We start from the raw sequence: 20,803 nt of genomic DNA on the forward strand, positions 1-20,803 counted from the left end.
TCAGCATAAATCTATTGAAATGAATTTGAGTATTACACCAGCAGCGAATTTGTCCCACTGCTGCCAAGGATGCTGAACGAAATGAGAGCAACTGTAGCTCTTAGTGAAAACCACCACAAATGAATCCTCGCTCCATAGCAGCCTGTTTCTATCCTATGTCGACAGGTCTCTTTCAGAGAGTCTTATGAGTCAAGGGAAGGGGACAGACTCGGTGACAGTGGCAAAGCCACCAAAGAATGGAAGCCACAGCCACGACTGTGTCTGGTGGTGTTCGCAATGGACTTTAAGTTCCTTGGCGACACCTTCTGTTTCAGGAGGAAAAGATGAGTGCTGTACAGCAGTAAATGTTTTATAATAACGGCACGTTTTCTTGTAACTCATTACAAAAGGAGGGGTTACTCCCAGTTTCTGGGTGCCCTTCATACTCAGCGAGAATGCATCTTGAGAGCCCTAGTGTTAGTGCTGTGATGAAACAGCTAATTAATGGTGTGGACCACACTACCAGAAGTGTGTGTGTGTTTGCAGAGGGAAGGAGGGACGTTTTGCTCTTCAAGTCTAAACTGTTAGTTCAGGGCCTTGAGAGAGTGAGCTCAGTGCCTTATCATAGAGAGAGACACCCAGGGTTACCAGCAACTGAGCATGGGCAAGGTTAGCTGGCTTCTCTATGTGCATCCCAATGGAAAAATGCTCTGTTCAGAGTAGTAAATTAGGATAGTCCATGGGTGTTGTCATGAGGCTTCGAGGCAGACAATATTTTAACCCCCAGCCAATCCTGGTCCCATGGTGGTTGGGATGCAGCGGTACCCACTGTGCCCAGGTCCTGGTGGGAGCAAATGTGGTGCCATTTGCATGGAGCGAGCAACGATGCGTTTCCCCAGCTCTTTGTTTTCCTTCAATTTGATTTGGCCCCTGAAGCTTCGCTGTTTTGTCTCCTGAGCTGTTATTTCTGGTGACCCCCCTCTCTGCTGTGCCTGTGTGTGATAACAGGGCTGGCGTGCTACAGCTGCCATGGGACAGTGGTTTTCTTCTTTGGGGGAAAGGGCTTAAAGCTCATTTTCTTTTGGAATTAGAGAGTTTGGGATATACTTAGGAGGGTTCATTTCTCACACTGGTGGTCAGGTTCCTAAATTATATTTTTGACAGCCGTATGTGATGATATACAAATGGGAAAGTGATGGAGTAGCAGAAAATTGACTGGCAAGGACAGCATAATGTAGTTAGAGAGCAATAGTTACTAAAAAGCCATGGAGACCATGGCAGCGTTCCTGGAGCAAAAGAGTAGCAGGACCACGGTCAGGCTGTGAAAACAGTAATGATACAACTCTGTGACCTTTAGAGCTACTTAGGGCATTCAGATGCTTTGGATTTTCAAGGCTCTATAAAATTACACAAACCGGTCATGCCTGTGACTTTCCTCCTAGGTTTAATGCGGTATTGAAATAATTTGAAGAACCCTGAAATGGTTCACAAAACAGGGAATCGAGGGTTGTTCGAGTTGCAAGCAGAGCTTTGGGACCGGCTGCAAGAAGAGCCGAGCAGGGTATGGGGTGGTCATACTGGCACCCCCAAAGTGCCCTGTCCCCTTGGAAAGGCAACATCCCGGGGGACGTGGGGGTCCAAGGGATGAGCCCCACAGCCCTCTTAGTCTTGGGATGCAGGATGCTTTCCTGGGAAAGCGGGCAGAGAGGTAAGAGGACATTGGAGGGGCTGGAAGCCGTAATTTTGTGCTCATTCTCTGGGCAAAGCCGCTGTTGAATAATAATGTCGGTCACACGCGAGGTGCAGGGCAGAGCCGAAGTTGGGCTATTGAAATGATACTTGCGTGTGCCAAGAAAACAAACAGAAAGGGCCAGTCAAAGCTTTTCAGTGTCACTGACACCCTCGGACGTGCCAGAGCCGGGAACAAAGGCGTCATTGTCGCGGAGCACAGCCTGCGAGTCTGTTCGGAGCGGGCAGATGCGGGGTTGCCCACCCTGCTGTGCCGCGGCCAGTTGGCCACGTGGGATCCCTTTTCAAGGTGGGTGGCGAGACACGTCCCCCCGTGCAGCCCTGGGCTTTCTCCTGAGCGAGGAGGGTAAACAAAATGTGGCCTCGGTGTCCCTGTGCGTGCCAGGGGTGGCAAGTGGCCAGGAGCTAGAGGGGGGACGCTCAGCGGGCAGGGATGGGGACAAGCCACATGGAGCTCCAGTTCTACCTCCATGACAGGCAGGAAGGGGGTGGCATTGGGACACTGGCCCCGACACAGGGTCCGCCAAGCGTTTTTGGGCAAATTGCTGCAGACCTTGTCTGCATAGGGAGCTTTTAGCCAAGCAGGCTCAGGAGGAAGAGCGGCAGAGCCCCAGGAAGGGGCGCACAGGCTGCAGCCCTGGTGCTGTGCCCCATCGTGTCTCAGCTCTAGTCCCTCATCTGTAAACGGAGGATAATGTTTCATCTGCTTCTGGGTGCAGCTGTGGTCTCTTATTTCGCACATACACATGTTGTCCATTCCTGCAGGGCTACAGTTTCTCCGAAAGCTCCCGGGCATGCCAGAAATGCAGGGAACGTGCTGCCATTTGGGGACACCGGGTGTTGGTGACCGTCAGGTGCGGGCTCAGGACCCGGCGGGTTTGGCTGATTTGCTCCATCACGGTACGTGCAGCAGCGGAGCACGGCAAGGGTTAAGCACAGGGAGAGAGGGCAATAACCAGTGTGACAGGGAGCCGTGGGGTCCCTGCTCTGCAGCGAGCGCTGGGCTCCAGCTGCCTCCCATACATATGCTGCTCATTTTTCATACTGAACACAGCTGCCGCCAGCATCTCTTTCCTACCCCTGTTCCTGCCAGTTTTTATGAGAAAAGAATAAAGAGGGGAAACAGATAACTGCAGAGGTTCATTTGCCAATTGTCAGGCTGCCGGTGCATCAGAAATAGAGTCATCGGTCTGCTCCCTCCACCGCGCCGGGGCTGCGCAGGCAGCTTTTCACTAGCAGCATTATTTATTCATGGCCCCCCAAAGCTGCTGGAAGAAGGGACTTGCTGATGCTCCCGTTTTGGGGTTTTTTTTTATCCAGGGTGGCTTTGGCCTTGATTAGCTCGCTCTGTGTGCAGGTGGAATGGGAGAAGCTGGGGACCACAGCCTCAACATGGGGGTGAAGCCCTTCCCTTGACCAACGGGCTGAGATCGATGGGGTCGGGGTCTGGCTGATGCTGCCGGCTGCCCCTCTTTCTTTAGCCTGGTAATTAGAAGCACTCGGAGGGAAGAGATGTCACACATGGAGCGGGGCTATTAACCCTGTCCCTTGCCAGCCGCCCTGCAGAGAAATGCCCTTGGAGCAGCTGCTCTGCTTCAGGCTCCCAGTGGGAAGGAGGGGAGATCCCCTTCCAGCAGCACACAGCTGGGGGTTTGCCTCCCATTGGGGGTTTGCAGCTGAAAAACATCACACCAGGGACTAAATTTTGCCTAGAAATGCCAGCAGCCTCCTCTCCTATGGCAATAAGACCCGCTGTGGCAGTTCCCTGTGCTCAGCAAGCAGGTCACCTACCCCCCAGCTCTGGGTGCACCCTCACAGATTTTAGACATTCCCAAGTTGGCCCTTGAAGAATCGATCTTCTGCAAGTCTATTCAATGCCATCTACTTTCAGCCTCCTGGGGCAACCCGTTGCACGTTTCAGTAGCTGGGGGGACCTTCCCCCTGATTTCCAGCCTCAACGGAAACACAGAGCTACTGATTTTCATGCAAGCCGGTTTATTTTGTGATTTTGGTCCAAGCCTTTCCAGAGCCGATGTGTCGGTCGCCTCAGCAGCAGTCACAGGGTCCCCCTCGCAGTCTGTCCGCTCGTTGCTGTGCTGACGCCTGGGAAATTTATGGAAATATATGCAGAAGTTCCTCAGGCTCTGATGGAGCAGAAATAGTTTCGTGGCATTATTTGCCCAAAACGCCACTGTTTTGAGTGCTGTATCCGGACAGTGAGAAGCTGATGTCAAAGTAACTGTTTACGGCAGGAGCTGATGTGGCTTCTAGGGACAAGTGACTTAGCATTGCAGCACTGGGAGCATTAATGTAGCAATTCTGGAGTTTATGTATAAAGCTCTGAGCTTATATCACCTCTGCCTCTCGTCAAAGCAATGCTATCGCCCCAGAGCTGCTCTTTGATTCTGCTTCTCCCATGCAGCAAAACAGCAGCCCAAGGAAAAGCAGGTAAAGATAAAAGCTAAACTCTTTGCCCAACCTTCTCTGGCTACAAAAAGCCATTCCAGCTTTTATTTCAGATAACGGGAGGCCCTTAGTTAGTTTACCCAGGTTCCCGGTGGGCGTTGAAAGCGCCAACTCAGTGGTGGCACTAAAAATGAAGTCGCATCCCAAAGGATGTGAATATTGTGGGGAAGGTTTGATGGGTGAAAACCACCACGTTGTGACTTGTGATCCACCAAAACCTCTAATGGTGTGTTCAAAGTACACACTGGACTGGCGCTGTTTCTTTTGCCTGCGTCTTGGCGAGTTGCCTTTGGCTTACAGGGCTCCCATCACTCATCTTGTGGTTAGCTGGTCAGGAGTCACCCTAGTAGTTAGGAAAGGAATGTTAAATGCCTGTTGTGTAAACCAACCGCTGTCTGAACAGACTTTGTTTTCAATGTAAATCTGCTGCAGGGAATGATTTAGCTTTCATTTATTTTTTTTAATTATTTCAATTAAATAAGATTTATACAGGTATAATATTGGAAAGGTCATCCATCCCCTGAGCTATGGGAAGAGCTCTGTGCATTCCTCCCTCTTCACTTCCCTGCTTTACCCCTTGTTTGGGGTGGGAAAGCACAAAGCCTGGGGTTTGCTGCCTTTCTGGAAAGTTAATTTATATCTGTATGGCGCCCCCCATTCCCACACTTAATGAATCCTCCAAGCTTAGCAATATTTCAGCCAGAGTAACCACTGTGCAGCCTTTCCCCGGGGGGCTGCATCCCAGCTGAGAGGGATTTAATTCCACTCCTAATGCTCAGAAAACACGAGGTGATGTATCCAACGACTACAGCAAGGACCTGGCTTTGGGCTCAGGTTCTCTGGCTCGCGATTCGCTCCGCACGCGTTCCACGGGCTGCTCCTCTTGTATCTCTGAAACGAGATATTTTCTGGTTTTCTTGTTGACTGATACGTTGTGACGCTGAATGAAGGTGGGTTGATTTTTTTTGCAAAGGTATTTAAGAGCAGCAAAGCATCAGTGGTTTGACACACCTGTGCAGGTGTGCCGACAGTCGTGCTCTGTTTATCTTCCTGCTAGGCTGGGCATCCAGCTCCGAGCACAGCATCTCCTGTGTCACATGGAGAATGCTTCATTTATCAAAGGTTTGCAAACCAAGGCGGCGGAGGTGGAAAAGATGTTTTTGCAGCTTTTGTAGCAGCAAGCAACCTGTTCTCTGGGGCTTTCCTGAACCCAGAAAACAGATGGCTGGGATGGAAGAACCAGGGACTCTTGTTGACATTACCTTTACCAGAGGCCTTTCATCATTAGCATGTAAATACCACCAAGCACCCAGGAATTATCCATCTATGATCTCTTCATTAGAAGGAGGCCTCTGATCAGGTTAATCTTGCCTTCCCTGGGTGGAAAGGAGGATGCGGAGCAGCTGCATCCCCCAGCAAGCGAAGGTAGAGTGAATTTCTGAGGTGGAAGGATGCTGCGAGCATCAGGTTTTAAGTGAATTGCAGTGATTGCTTTGGCTCTTGCACAGAAATACAAGGGCTGAAATAGCGGTGTTGATGGGAGTAATTGAGACTAATGGGATGAGTCCTCGGCAGCAGGTGCCCTGGAACACGTGTGCGGTGGATGCTGGTGAGCCCGGGTCTCCCGCGGAAGGGAGGGGAGAGGAGGAGCTTCCCAGTTTGGTGCCTTTTTTCAGCCTCTCCATGGTCTCTGCTCTCCCTCTTGGGATGCAGAAGCCAAAGCAAACATGGGGAAGGGCGGAGGAAATGTGTTTTAACAGTAAATATCGCCTTGTTATTTATCAATGCAGAGTAATTGAAGTAATTTCATGTCGGTTTTAAATGCAGCGCCTAGGGATCTAATCTATCTGTCTAATATTAATGGGTAATATTTGGTCGCCTCATTCATTCATTACTGTTTTCATTAAGACTCTAATCCCATTTAGGAGTCTGTTTGTCATTTTAAACTCCTCTGTTTTATCTTAGCCTGCCACAGTCCCTTTTAACAACTTAACTGAATTCATGAGTTCTAGGCTGGCAGCTTGGGGGAAGGGGCCTCTGCCGTCTAGCGTGTGGTTTTTATGGGAAGAGAGGAAAAACAGACGGCTGAAGGCGATTGCGAGCAGCAGGCACGGAGCTTTCCTGTGATACACACCGCTGAGATTCAGGCCTTTCGTAACAGATCTGGATGTGTGCGTTTCAGAGCACGCAGCTCCCTTCCCTGGCACAGAGAGGGCATCGACACCCGCTCTGAATCCTCCGTCATTTCCAAAGCGGTGTAAGAAGCTGCTTGGAGCAGGGCTGTTAGTAATAATAATAATAGTAATAATAATAATAATAATAATAATAATAATAATAATAATAATGATGATGATGATGATGATGATGATGGATGCTCAGGGTGTTTCCAGATGGGCATTATCATTCCCTCCAAGGTATCTCCGTTTCCAGTTGTTGTCACATCACAGGTGCTCCTTAGCACCAAGACCCCAGGTGACGCTGATGATGGATGCAGGGAGGTCCACTGAAATGCTAACCCAGCGCTCATGTTGCAGATATTCATAGAATCATGCAATTATTTGGGTTGGAAGAGACACTTAAGATCAGCAAGTCCAACCATATTCATAGCTGGGCTTCTGTCCGTACCAGCATCAGCCCTACGGACACCACGGATGTTTCCTGGCCAAGTTCACGTGCCCTCGGGACAGAGTTAACGCAAACCTGGCCTTTTTCTGCCTCAGAGCATCACACAGAATAAAGCGAACTGAGATTCTCTCTCCAAGGAGGAAACAGCAGAGCCCAGGATGCCACCACCTGCACCGCCAGCCCGATCACTGATGACAAAAAGCAACACCGAGTTGGGACCGGGGCATTTTGTCCCTGGGGCTCTGTCCCCTCTGCTGGTGTCTCCTGGCACCGGTCCCCAGGCTCGGGGATGTCCCCGCCGGGCATCACCTGTGGTACCAGCGGGCGGTGGATGCGGGCATCCCCCACGCTGCCAGCGCCCAAATCTAATTAGAGTCCTGGGGAATCGAACCATTGTGCTGTTAATGACTCTCTGGCAACGTTCTGACTAAAACAGTAATTTTAATAAGCACAGCCCAATTGTAAGTGTGCGTTGAACACCTAATTACATTGGTTATAACTCCAGAATTATTCAGAATTCTGGTTTTGCCACTTACCTTGCAAAACAGAGAGGGGAAGAGGTGTGCACTTTATAATTATTCACCTTAATGAATTTTCTGAGCTTCTGTTAAAACTTTTAAATGACTGCAGGGATCACTGTGAGTTACACAGCAGCAAGGCAAAGCGCTGAACGCGGAGGCCATGAACTGATGTGAGATGAAAGTTTCCTGCGTCGGATTGATCCTCACCTGAGCCCAGAAATTTTGGAAAGCTCTTCCCCTTTTATCCTTATTAATTAGCTCCCCTGAGGCCTGGACTAATCAGCGCTGTGAAGGACGCTGCTCCATGGCTTGGTGGCCATGGCAGGTGGTCTCGTTGAGCACGTTTGTCAGAAGACGGTGCCAACGCTTCAAGAAGCCGCTTCTGGTGGCAACAGCGATGTCCCCAGGCAGGGACACTTGGATGTGCCGTGTGGCCGCTCTGGGCACATCAGCCCCTGGTCCTGAAATCCAGAGCAAGCCCAGAGGGACATCCCACGGGAGTTTGTGTCACGGAGCAGCTGTGGATGTGGCCAACAAAGAGCCTGATGTCCAGAAACTCATTTGAACTTCATTTTTTGCAGTCAAGAAAGTAAAATGCAGCTCTCCTGAGGCACCATGGTTTTCCAGGGGAGGATGCACGTGGATGCGTTGCAGCATAACCTCGGTTTTGTGGTGGAGACCTTTAACATCTCATTCCTCATTATTAGTGCGTGTACACATTTATCATGCTACCTACCCCCTTTTCTTGTCAAATAGAATTTCTGTGGGAGAAGAGAGCAGCGTAGTGTCTGAAATGACACAGATACTCTGCCAAGGATCCTGTACCCCCATCTCCGGGCTCCCCGGCCAGGAGCCAGCATGTGGATGCACCTCTGTGCTCAAGTCTGACCTAATTCTTCAATCCATAAATTCTGCTGTGTTTGCTGATTCCGGAAGCCTGGGTAACTACTTCAGCCAGTGCAGATGGTCTGTGCAAAGCAGGAGGGAGAGCTGACACTGCCGCGTCCCTTTGGTGGCTGTCACAGGTAGGCTGGTGCCGGCGGATAACTCAGAGCATGGGCTGGGCACAGGAATGGGATCCAAGTGACTGAGACCCCGGTCTGGGAGAACAGGCTGAGTCTCCTCTGTGTCATCGTCACCCACCAAGGGCAGAGGAGGAGCCGCCAGGTTGAACTGACTCATTATTTGGCAAGTGGTCACCTGTTTGAGATTAAACCCATTTTTTCCCTCCTCCGGGTTTACACGACGCTGCGCTGCTCCTTGGAGCAGGGATGGGATCTCTGCCTGGCACATGGTTCTTCCAGATGTTTCATACTGATGCGATGATTAACTCGAGTCACAGTAAACCATGGGAAAAGCGTTTGTCTGCGGGAACCTGTGTGCCAGCACGCAAATCTGCTCTGAACCCGAATCCTGCTGGCTGCTGCTGGGTTGGATGGAGGAAGCTCTGGCTTGAGGACGATTTTACAGCCTGATTAAGCCTTGCCCTGGGGCATTTGCTGTTTTTTTCCGCAAACTCTTGCTTCCCAGAGGAGGCTGCCCTTGCTTTGATCACCTCCCCAGGAGCCCAGCTGGGAGCCAAGGAGACAGGTTTGCTTGGAGAAGGTCTGATTACTTGCTAAGAAAGCTATCTGCTCTCCTGTGCTCAAACACAGCTTGGCCTCCTAACATGCTAATGAGGTTCTTAAAGCCGGGAAGCCAAACTCATTGAAAAGGTTGCTTGGATCAGAGTTTAAGGGACTTTCTCTGCATGCATCTGCAGCGCTGTAATTAAATAATCCCTTTGTAGTCATGGCAACATTGTCTCTGTGTCCTCTCCCACTCGCTGCTTTTCTGCCAAAAGTTCCAGGCGTTGATGTGGTTCTGACAGCCCTTCGGTAGCTTAGATAATCCTTTCTCTGCTGAGCGGTGTGGGAGAGGAGAGCCGGGTCCTGCTGTACCTGTCAGGAAAACTCCCCATGCCTGGATGTGAACCTTCATCTGTTACAGGGACAAATGGCTTAATCCCTGATGGAGCAAGTATTCCTGCCTCTGGGGGCTCGACAGAACTTTGGGGATGCTCCTCTAAAAGTCTCCCCCTTTGTCTTCCTCCCCTGTGTCCTGGCTGATGCCCCATGCGATGCTCTCGCTGCATCCCGGCATCAGGCTGAGCATGTCCAGCATCTCCACCTCGATTATTCTGCTCAAAGAATAAATCATTTCCAGGTAGGACTTTTCATACAGCGTGGGGCGGATGGGACCCACAGGTCTCTCTCAGCAAAGACGGAGTTTCTCCTTGGCAGAAACGGTATCACAGGAGGACTCTGGATATGAATGGTTCTGCATGAAGGTTCAGGGAGGAAAGCAGCGGAAAGAAAAGCCTGTCAAACTTCTTAGGAGCCTCTGAGAAAGTTTGACTTTATTTTCTCTGTCACCTTGTCACGTTAACAGCTGGAACTGATGAGCCCTCCTTGCTCCTTCCCACACTTTTTCACCTCTCCTGCAGCAGCACAAAGCGGTCGGTTTTTCATGAATGAAGGGAAGAATACAATCTCATTGGAAAGTTCATCAACTTTGGGCTCGTCCTCACTGAGTGATAGATGGCTTTAATTACATCGAAGGACTTGGCATCTCTACTACACTCCCCAAAGTCATTAAAAATAGATTTTCTGTTTGAACTCCAGCACCCCGAGGGCTCTGGGGCAGCGTGCCACGGCGTGGGGACACCCCGGGGGCGTCTGCAGCCAGCGAGGTCGGAGCCCGTGCTGCTAGTGGGCATAGACTGTGCAAAAACTACACTTTGGTTGATTATTTTCTGCATTTATTTATTTGGAACTGGATTCCTGCACTTTTGTTTTCTCTGGGGGCTGGCGGAGTTGGAGTTCACTTGTTTTGGAGAGTCTGCGTTGATCGATTTTTAGGGGTTTTTTTTTTGCTGATGTTATAGGTCAGGCAAAAGCAATAATGGGACTTTATCATTTAATTATTGAGAAGCAGGTTCGCAAATAGGGAACCAAAAAACGCAGCAGCAGAGCTTTGGCATGGACAGAAGGAAGAGAGGTCGCTGGAGGGAGGAGAGCTCTGCCCTCGGGGGGAAGGGACTCCCCCAGGAGCGTTGTTTTCTTGGCTCTTGTCCTTCATGCAGATGCTCCTCAGCTCCACCGAGTTGCTTTATCGCTTTGCATTTGCTGTGACCACGCTGATGCGGAGCGCCCGTCGCGTTTTCTTATCCCTGGAACGCCTCTCCGCCTGCTTCAGCAGAGCTGCCGTGACCTTGCGGGTGTCTCCGGGCTCTGCAGGAGCAGATTGCAGACGGGGAGGTGCAGGATTTGAGGCCACACGTGGAAAATTCCTCTGCTTGGCTTCAGGACCTCTCACCTCGTGTTTCCAGAGCAGAAATCTTAAAGCATCTGAAGCTGATAGCTGCTTTTGAAAGCTCCAGCTTTGCTGTGGGGTCTGCAGTGCTCCAGGATGGGGGCTGAGGTTGGGACCTCTGCTCCCCAGACCTTGTGCTTCTGCTCTGCCCATCACTTTATCACTTCAGGTGGGGAATGTGCTCCTGAAGTGGTGACAGACCTTCTCAGCTGTTTGCTTTGGGCGCCAGGAGCGTTTGTCTGACCTACCTTCTCTACTGTAAACAAAGAGAAGTATTTGCATTTAAAAACTAAATACTGAAAACCCGAACCCTTTCGCAATGAGCCGTTCAGCTGCACACAGAGCTGCCCCATGGGCTGGCGAGGACGAGAGAGCAAATAGAGCAGGCTGTGACAGGTGGGAGTGACACTGGTTAGACATCGCTGGGAGGTGCTGGTGCCTGCTGGGATGAGATGGGGATGCTGGGATGAGATGGGGATGCCAGTATGGGGATGGGATGGGGATGCTGGGATGAGATGGGGATGCCAGGCAATCAGCCGCTTCATGGCTGCGGGCAGCAAACCACTCTGGACAAAGAAAGGATGAAATGGTCCCATTTGGGCTAGAAACCCACAACTCTAGGAATCGTTCAAACTTTCTTTGTAATTTTTAAAGGGGGTTTGGTCACTTCTCCCAGGTAACAAGGGGCAGGATGAGAGGAAACGGCCTCACGTTGTGCCAGGGGAGGTTGAGGTTGGATCTGGGGAACAATTTCTTCCCCAAAGGGCTGTGGGGCATTGGAACAGGCTGCCCAGGGCAGTGCTGGAGTCACCATCCCTGGAGGGTTGGACAGATGGGGATGAGTTTCTCAGGGACAGGGTTTAGTGCCAGGGCTGGGTTAATGGACTCGATGATCTTGAGGGTCTCTTCCAACCAAAACGATTCTCCAATTCTGTGATCCACACACGAATTTTTGTTTTAGGAAAAGCTGTTAAGTAGGGCCGAGGAGACAAGAGGAATAGCAGCCCTATTGGTGTCGTGTTTAGAGAGGAACTCGGTTCTCACTGTGTCAACAGCACTTGGCGTGAAAGTGGCCGTTGTTTGGCGAGACACTGCGCCTTTCACCCCGCACACCCCAGCTGCTGGGAGCCGGGCGCTGTTTTGACGGACAGAGCGAGTGTGATGCCGACAGTTGGTTTAATTTTCAGCCAGTTGCAGCCATCGCTCCCAGGGCCCAAGGGGAGCGGCCGGCACTGCAGGATGGCAGTAATTATTTACAGTATTTCTAATAGAAATGTAAATACATTGAAGAGGGACCAGCACCGTGTCGCAGCATCGGGACAGGAGATGTAAACGTACCGTGCTTGCCGGAGGTGGCAAGGGATGGGTAGGAAGGGTTAAAATGAAATTTCTTTATCAGAGTCAAGCAGTGACCCATGGTAAATCTTGGTGTCATTTTAGAGCCTTTGGGGTTTTCAGTGCTGATACAGGGTCAGGACCGTGCTACACCTCGGCATCGCACAGGGACTTTCCATGTGTGCCAGAGGGGGTTTGCAGCAGCGATCGGGGCTGGTGTTCCCTTGTGTCCTTCCCTCTCTTCTGCTTTGGCATCTCCTGCCTGGGACACACTCGTATCCTCGTTGGGGTTCTGCTGGTGCTGGATGGGCTCAGGGTGGCTGCGAAGGAGCAAGTAGTGAAATAAGCTGCCACCTGCAAAATCCCAATGAGTCTTATTCCCTGCCAGCTCTCCTCCCTGAAGCGGCTTCCCCTGTGGCAAGTGTAAGACAGCAACCTGTAAATTGGAGAGGAGAGCACCAGCGCTTGACCTGGGAGCATCTCTGGGGGAGATCGGGGGGTTTTGGTGCTGCCTTCATCATTCACAGCGTGGCTGCACCCAAGGGATAGAGCGACTTCATGATTCGGTCCCCAATATTTCTTATTCTTTCCCGATTTCTGCACAGATGTTGGGACAAATTTTGTGAATCGCTGTTGCGTTATTGGACTCAAACCGCCGAAGCGGGGCCTGGAGCCGCTCAGGTTTTGCTTGCTGCTGTGCACTGAGGAGCGCTGAGCGGTGTGTTTGGTCCCTTTGCAGGTGTCCCGGGTGCCCGTGGAGTCCTGCGAGCAGTACACGACCTGCGGGGAGTGCCTGAGCTCCGGAGACCCCCACTGCGGCTGGTGCACGCTCCACCACATGTAAGTCCAGCCTTGGCCGTTGCGTTCTCGCTGCAGGTGGTGGTGATAAAATCAGCTTTCAGAGTCACCAAGCGCCTCCCACGCAATTTTTTGCAAAAATGAATGAGGTTGAAGTTCCTTCAGTCCCTTCGTCCCTTCCCTGAGTGTTCCCTGCATTGCAGCGTAAACGCCATTGAAAATCCCTGAGCTCCTGTAAAGAGGTAAAGGAAAAACAAATTCCGTCTTTAGGAGCAGGTGGGTCGCACACAGCGTGGAAAGGGTGCCATGGACATGGCAGGAAAGCAGAATTTAAACCAAACCCACTGGGAACTTGTGTTTTGCATGCTCCTGCTTGCCCAACCCCCGAGTCCCTCCCAATTAACGGGGGAATTTTTAGAGGCAATAGCAGACTTGAATATATGATGCTTTGCTTTCAGAGAGGTCACAGTGCTGGAGCAGAGCAGAGCACTGAGCCCTATTAAATGTGTCTAGAAGAGAGGTTTAAATTCCACGTCGCAAGGTCAGCGGGTCCCTGCTCCAGCGTCCCCAATGGGCAGGGCTGGGAGCTGGCAGCCCCTCGCACACATCCACAGGCACAAAGGGGGATGTTTTTTGTCGGGGAGCTCCAGGAAACGCTCTCTGCATTCAGGAGGTGTCCGTGTCCTTCCTTTCTCTCCTCTGCCATAATAAGGATCACTTCCTACGGCGGAAGGGGGACCACCAGGCAGAGCAGAGCAGATCAGGGGAGGAGGGGAAAACCTTGAGGAGAGGAATAGAAATCCCTCCGGCCCTGTGCCAGCTTGCAGAGCGGCCCCGTTAAATGCAGGGAAATCAGGGGGGGAGGCAGAGTTGAGGGACCCGAGCAGCAGCACTTGGCCACATGCCTGAGCAGCAGGTGCTGGAGAAGGAGCAGGGGGGGAACACACAGCAGGCTCCTCCGCAAATCCGGCCTGGATTCAGGACCTGTGCGCTTTGGGGTGCAAACGGGCTCCCCACAGCTCCTCGGTTTGCTGAGAGTCGTTGCCACACCTGGGGAGATGTGGGAGAACCATTACGGGTGCTGGCCCTGCGCATCCCACTGGCGCCGTGCGGGAGCAGCAGCGCAGCCGCGTGCGGCACGGGCACCCTTGACGTGTTTTTTCTTTTAGCTTTTTTCATTTGAGACGAGCTTGTCCAGCCCTGCAGCGCAGCCACCGTGTGTGCTGTTGTGTCCAGAAGTCTTCACTGGCACAGTGACATTGTCAAAAGGCTGTAATTCCCATTGCTTTGCCTCTTCCCTCGGGACAGCAGCCCCGTGTGCCTTCCCAGCAGTTGGGACAAAAGCCACTGCAGCCTTCTGATACTGACAGGACAAGGAAAGGGGACAAGGGGACAGGCTCTGCTTGGTGTCTGGCCTGAGCTGCAGGTCTGTAGGTGCTCCCAGGAACCAGCTATGGGGACCCAAGAGCATCCATTGACGTGGGGACAATGGCCTTTTAGTGCCTGGGGGCTGTGTTACGGACCTGCAGGTGTTTGGTGTTGCTCCTCAGACCCTTGCAGCAGCTCCTCTGCAACGATCACCCAGTGCTTTCCTAATCCTAATGAACTGAATCTTCATAAACCACCTGGGAAGCAGGTAAAGGTTGTTATCTTCATTTTACAGAGAGAAAACCCTCAATGTCGAGAGGAAAGTGTCACTTCCTCTGCCCTTTTGGCCGTGACATTTCAGCATTAACCGCTTCCCAACAAGAGTTTCTTCCCTGATGGTATTTCTCAACCCTCCCTTCGAGCATCTGCACTTTCCTGGCCTGCGTGGAGCAATGATCATTTTTTAGCTTTTGTCTTAAGCTGTAAATAATTGAGTTTATCTTGCTGTTCCTGAAGCCTCTGTCATATTTGTTTGGAGGCCCCAAGCGCTGGAGTGTTTGTATTTAATTTGTCATCTCTCTCCTCTAATTCTTACATTTCCCTCCCGCCAGATGGACCAGCTGCTCAGCGAAAGGGTCGCGGGTCAGCGGGTGATGCTCATGCTGTGGTTTCTGAGGGCTGGAAAAAAGGGTGAGGGGCAGAAGAGAGGTTGAGGATTGAAATCCAGTTATTTCTCCCCACCGCTGCTTGTGGAGTTTTGCTCCTCGGGTTTGGGGTCTGTGTCCTGGGGGTACCGAGACCCCCTGGGCAGCTCAGGGAGTCTCTGCCAGCCCCTACAACAGCTCTTCTCTGGGCACTTGGCATCCATTTGACATTTTTGGTTGCCAGAGGTTTGGCGGAGAGCATGGACGTGCAGGTACTGAGCTATCAGGGAGCCAGGAAAGATAAAATCAGATTTTTAAAAATGTGTTGGTTGTCTGAACAGGTACAGGTGTGAGATAGATGGAGGGACCAGTGCCCCATTCCAGGTGGCATCGGGTAATGTGTCCTGCCTTCCACACCACCAACCGGAGAGGAATAATGCAGGAAAAGTAAAAGCATCTCAGTTGTCCTGCGATAAGCTTTTTTAATCAATATTACATAAAGCTTTCCTTGTGTATTTGTGATGTATTATTGTCTCTTAGAGGCCTGAGTCAGGGCTTAAGGCTCTTTTGCAGCGTGGGTGCTCCCATACCCGTGTGCACACCTAGAATTGCAGGGTAGCGATAGCAGTGATTTAATCTGTGAGGATTAAATCGATGGCACCGACACAGACCGGTAACTCCTGCCCTCAATGAGGTGCTTGATGACGTGGTGGCCATGGGCTTGGAGGAATCCTGGACATAAGATGTTAGAGAAGGTGCTAAAAGCCATCAGGAAGGGAAAGGTGCTTGTTCTTCTGCAAAACCTGAGCCGGGGGAGCCTGGAGCGATGGCCAAGCATCCCGTCCCTGCCAGAGCCTCCGCTTTGCTCATCCTCTGCAACTGAGAGCAGGATCCTCTGCTCCTTCTTTTTGGGAGCAAACAGAGGCCTCGAGGAGCTTGTTAAAGAGTCTCTTCAGCCCGGTGGGATTTGAAACCTGGGAGACTTCCATATGCTGCTCTCCGCAAGCACGTTATTGTCTCCAGACCTATTTATCTCTGTTAGGGCTGTTGCCATAAATAGTATGATAAAAAAGAGCCATTCCAGCGAGTCAATGAGATAAAGGCTCCAGTCAAGAATGCACTTTAAAGCTATCTTACAGATTCACTTAAACCTCAATAATTCTTCCTTTGGCAGCATTCATATTTAGCTCCATTACACTCCAAAAAAAAAAAAAGAAGGTAAAAAAAGCAGGAGGGTGAGGAGAGCAGCATCAGAGTTCACTGGGGATCACACAGGTGGTTTGGAAAGGGAAAGCGTGAACTCTGCTTTTCTTAATCAAAAGCAAACAGCTTCGCGAGGAGGATGTTGGGCTGCTCTTTCAGAGCAGGAAGGCCGGGTTTAGCCAGGCTCTTGTTGGCTGGTCGGAGCTGATGTGCCTGGGAAAAGGGGGTGTTTCTGCTGCTGGGTGTCTGGGACCACTCCACGGGGAACCAGAAAAACAATCCCTTTGACAGCAGCACCTTGTTAATTCGAGTAACACATACATGACTGTCAGAAGGGCACTTGGTGGTGGCACGCGGGGCTGGTGACAGCATCTCGATCCTCTGACGTTTGTTTGTGCCACCGTTTGAAATAGGGCCTGAGATCAGCAAGGAGTGAAAAGTTTGCTGATAGCTTTTGAAGACTAAAAGGCCAATAAATATGTCATCTGCACTCAGGGATGGGGATTGGAAGAAAAGGATTTTCCCCAAATGACATAAAATAGAAAATCACCAAGGGATGCCAGTGCTGTGCTGCAGTCTCTGATACCTGGTTTGAAACACTGATCATTTTTCCTTGGTTTCCTAGCGGGTGCTCTACCTTCTAGAAGCAACTTAATTTCACTCCATTCCAAGGATGCCTGCAGTAGAAAAACAGGGATAAGGAGCCGTCCTGGAGCACACAGCTTGCTAGGAGCAGTCCTAGTCACTTTGGCATGATCTCGATGGTGGGAATGGGAGAGAGCTGGGAGCTGAAGGCGTGAAAAATGGTTGAAGCTCAGGAGAGGCAAGTGCCATTCCTGGCCCTGCTGTGCTCCAGGAGGAGTCGATTAGTGAACTACGTGTTCTTGTTTTAATTAGAATGGAAGCATCGTCTTGTAACTGCCTGTTACGGTTTAGTTTCTGTGCAGATTATGAATTTATGACTTGCAGGGGCCGCGGCCAAGCAGCTCACCCCGCACCCACAGCTCGGGCTGTCACTGCTGGCGTATGGGACAGCTCTGGATTGTGTCCCACTGCAGGGACACAATGTATATTTCACCAGGAATTGTTCCTGAGATACTTGTGGTTTGTCTTTCCTCCAATCACAGGATATTTTTCAGCACCTTTTGGTCCTGACCTGGAGCCTGTGCCTGATACCTGGTCCCGGTGCAGAGCATCACCCCCAGTCCTGCTGATAACTCCCCTTCCCCAGGCTGAGGCTCTGCCCTCTCATTCAGCTCCCCGCTGCTCAGCACTGTGTGCTGTTCGACACGTCCGCGGGTGCTTGGTGTCCCTGATGTGTGCTTGTGTGTGCAGGTGCTCCCCGAGGGACAGCTGCGAGCAGGCGGACCAGCCGTACCGGTTTGCGGGCAGCATCAGCCAGTGCCTGAGCGTCACTGTGCAGCCCAGCAGCATCTCCGTCTCCGAGCACAGCCTCCCGGTAGGTGCTGTTGGTGAGAGACGTTTAGAATAGCATCATCAAATCATAGAATCATTTTGGTTGGAAGAGACCCTCAAGATCATGCAGTCCAACCGTTCCCCCACCCCTGGCACTGCCCCATGTCCTGAGAACCTCATGTCCGTCTGTCCAACCCTCCAGGGATGGTGACTCCAGCACTGCCCTGGGCAGCCTGTTCCAATGCCCCACAGCCCTTTGGGGAAGAAATTGTTCCTAAATCCAACCTCAACCTCCCCTGGTGCAACTTGAGGCCGTTTCCTCTGCTCCTGGCGCTTGTTCCTGGGGAGCAGAGCCTGACCCGCCCTGGCTCCAAGCTCCTTTCAGAGAGTTGTAGAAAGTGCTGTTTCGGGTTCACAGTGAACAGTCCACTCTCCAGCCTTTCTCCCTGCACATTGACACAAATGTTTTCCCATGAAGTCAGGCTCATGGAGGGGCTGGCAAGGAAAGGGGTCACCCGAGCTGGGGATGGCAGGAACAAATTCCCCTTCCCCTTGGGCCTCGACTCACATTTCTCTTGGTCCGGTTTCATTAGCTGTTGAAAGGCAAGGCTTTGTTTCCCAAAAAGCTCATCTGTGAGCTGTGCTCAAGCCTGGCTCTCTGAAGCATCCCAGCTGTTGCTCCCCAAGCCCCTCAGCACCCCAGGGCAGCTGCCTTTGCTGCAGCCCCTTCCTCCCACTGACACCCCCTGTCGAAGTGCCATGGGGCTGTTGGGGGGGACACTCACCCCTTCAGACACCGTTTTGCTATGGGGACAATCCCCATTCATGCAGGGAACGGGGGGGACTTGCTCATTGCTGGTGGCCACATGTGCCTGGGGCAGGACTGTCTCTCCTGTGCGGGCAGGGGGGAGGTTGCGGGGCATGGGGGGATTTGGAGCTGCTGTACATGCAGGATGTTTTGGGACAGTCACTGCTGTTCTCATGCATGAGAAGCAGTGGAACAGGCTGCTCAGGGCAGTGGTGGAGCCACGATCCTTGGAGATGTATAAAAGGTGCATAGATGAGGTTCTCAGGGACATGGGTTGGTGCTAGAGTTGGGTTGTGGTTGAACTCAATGATCTTGAGGGTCTCTTCCAACCAAAATGATTCTCTGAGAAGCAACATGCTGCTGCTGTTGTCCCAGGTTCCTGACGCAGCACTGAGGGTGGCAGTGCTTCTGTAGAGCAACCAGGGGGACAACAAGCTGCCATTGCCACCTCTCCTGAACTGCAGTACCCAAAGGCTCAGCAGAGCATTCTTGTATCAGTGATGAACCTGCGTCCTTGGCTTTCTTTTTCCTTCTCTGCTTCCCATGGATGGGCAGCTGGCAGCTGTGGGTGGACGGGGGGTCAGTATTGAATGGGAGAGCAGCAGGTGATGAAAATAGGGAGCAAACTCTTGTGGCTGTGGCTGCTAACAGATTGCTGCCTGTGTTTTGTTCCCCGGCTGCAGCTCAGCCTGCTGGTGAGTGATGCTCCGGACCTATCGGCCGGGGTCACCTGCCTCTTCGGAAACCTGACGGAGGTGGAAGGGCAGGTTTCGGGCAGCCGCGTTGTGTGCGTGTCCCCGGCAGCCAAGGATGTTCCTGCCATACCTGTGGATCAGGGTGAGTAAATGACTTCTGGACTTCTGTGCCATCAGAAAGTATGGCGTAAGTTGAGAAGGATGTGCAGGGTGGAGCAGACCCTTTGTTCTGGAGAAATTCGTGCTCCTGTCAAAGTCCATTAAACCCAGGTTGCTAAATAGGCTTTGTCCTTACGAAGTGCATCCCTCACAGGGGAAAGGCAGCCTGGGAGCAGGTAGACAGGGTGCTTGCCCTGTTCTTACACCCTCCATGCACGGCCAGACAGCTTCCAAGGCAAGACTTGGGGTACAGATGTCTGTCTGTCCCCCTCCCAGGGTTCCCAGCCTTACCACACCGGGGGGATTTGGAAAGCAGGAGCCTTCCCCTTGGCCTGGCTCAGCAGCCACGAGTAGGTGGATGCAGTTTCTATATTTCAGTCCTGCTCTTTGGGTTGTTTCTTCATTAATGTCGCTGCTGTCATATTTTCTCTTCCCATAACCAAAATGCTACTTGCTTAAAACTCATTTTCTCCTTGGCATCCTTCCAGGTGTCAACTGTGCTTCCCTGCTGATATCTTTGTGTTTCTAAGGAGCCTGAGATGTGGGGAACACTGGGAACTGAGAGCTGCTGTGGTAGTGGGGCTGGTATAGGCTTACCCACAGCAGCTCAGAAGAGCAGCCTGCTCTTAATTAACCCAGTGCTGAGGCTCCTCAAGAGCTTCACTAATGCCCCATTTTCCAGCATTGTCTTCTGTTCTAGTCTTGGGCTGCTTCTCAGAGTAAACCAAATGAAGGTTTTTATAATCGAGACAGAATCCTTTAGGGAACAGGATGAGATCCCACACTCATTTTCACTGTGACTCCGGGCAGCGTTTAGACCCTTTGTCTTCAATGCATTTTGCCGTCAAGCCTGGCTCGGTTTGGAGGCTTTTCTGGGGACAGCCAGCCCGACACCCTGGGGTGCTCAAGGGCAAGGGATGGGGGTGGATGCTCAGCCTGGGGAACTGCTGCAGACTGGTCCGATGTCTGGGGAGCTGGGAGATGAAAGCCAACCTGCCTTCCGCCTTCTACCCCAGAAGCAGATGGCCCAGCCCACGAGCAGGGGGGAAGCGAGTGCCCCCGCGTCTGCTGTTGCTTCCTTCATTATCGCTGGTGGGGCTGACGGGCTTTGGTTTGCATCCCCAGACTGGTTCGGCGTGGTCCTGCAGCTGAAGTCGCGGGAGACGAGGAGGACGTTTGTCAGCACCGAGTTCAAGTTCTACAATTGCAGTGCCCACCAGCTGTGAGTGCTCCGGCCCTGAGCAGAGCCAAACGTCGGCTAAAAAGAGAAGAAAAGGCTGGGAAATGGGTGCTGGGCTCCAGGACATGGATGCTGGGCTCCGGGACCAGCCGTGGGGGGGTTGTTATGCTGCTTGGTTCAGCCAGCAGACAGAAGGGGAGCCCACCCATCCCTGTCTTCTCTGGGTGCCTGTGTGGCTTTTTCTGCCTTGGGAGATGCAGGAGGAGTTGAGCTTGGAAAAAACCTTAACCTGCTGGTGCCCCCAAGCTGCGTGATCCTGCAACTGTGAACTCAAATGCATCTTCCCAGGTGGCGGGTGAAGGCAGAGGAGGGGCTGGGGCAGGGGGGCTGCATGTTCCACGGGCTGGGGTGGTTCAGCACTCAGGTGCATGAAGTCCCATGTCCCCAGGGAGCTGCAGGTGGGTCGGGGGACGCGGTGGTGGCTTCTGCGTTAAGCCCCTTTT

At 52.0% G+C, this 20,803-nt stretch overlaps 1 protein-coding gene across 6 annotated transcripts in view; it reads left to right on the forward strand.

The window, feature by feature from the left end:
• PLXNA2 (plexin A2) overlaps positions 1-20,803 on the forward strand; it is a 452,864-nt gene that overhangs the window by 371,418 nt on the left and 60,643 nt on the right. For all 6 annotated transcript variants that reach the window (XM_065038658.1, XM_065038660.1, XM_065038659.1 and 3 more), the window contains 4 exons: positions 12,769-12,869; positions 17,378-17,501; positions 18,950-19,103; positions 20,246-20,342. In XM_065038658.1, the coding sequence (XP_064894730.1) occupies positions 12,769-12,869; positions 17,378-17,501; positions 18,950-19,103; positions 20,246-20,342 (476 nt within the window). The remainder of the gene's footprint in view (positions 1-12,768; positions 12,870-17,377; positions 17,502-18,949; positions 19,104-20,245; positions 20,343-20,803) is intronic.

This window comes from Columba livia, chromosome 22, assembly GCF_036013475.1.
Source record: "Columba livia isolate bColLiv1 breed racing homer chromosome 22, bColLiv1.pat.W.v2, whole genome shotgun sequence".
Lineage (NCBI taxonomy): Eukaryota > Metazoa > Chordata > Aves > Columbiformes > Columbidae > Columba > Columba livia.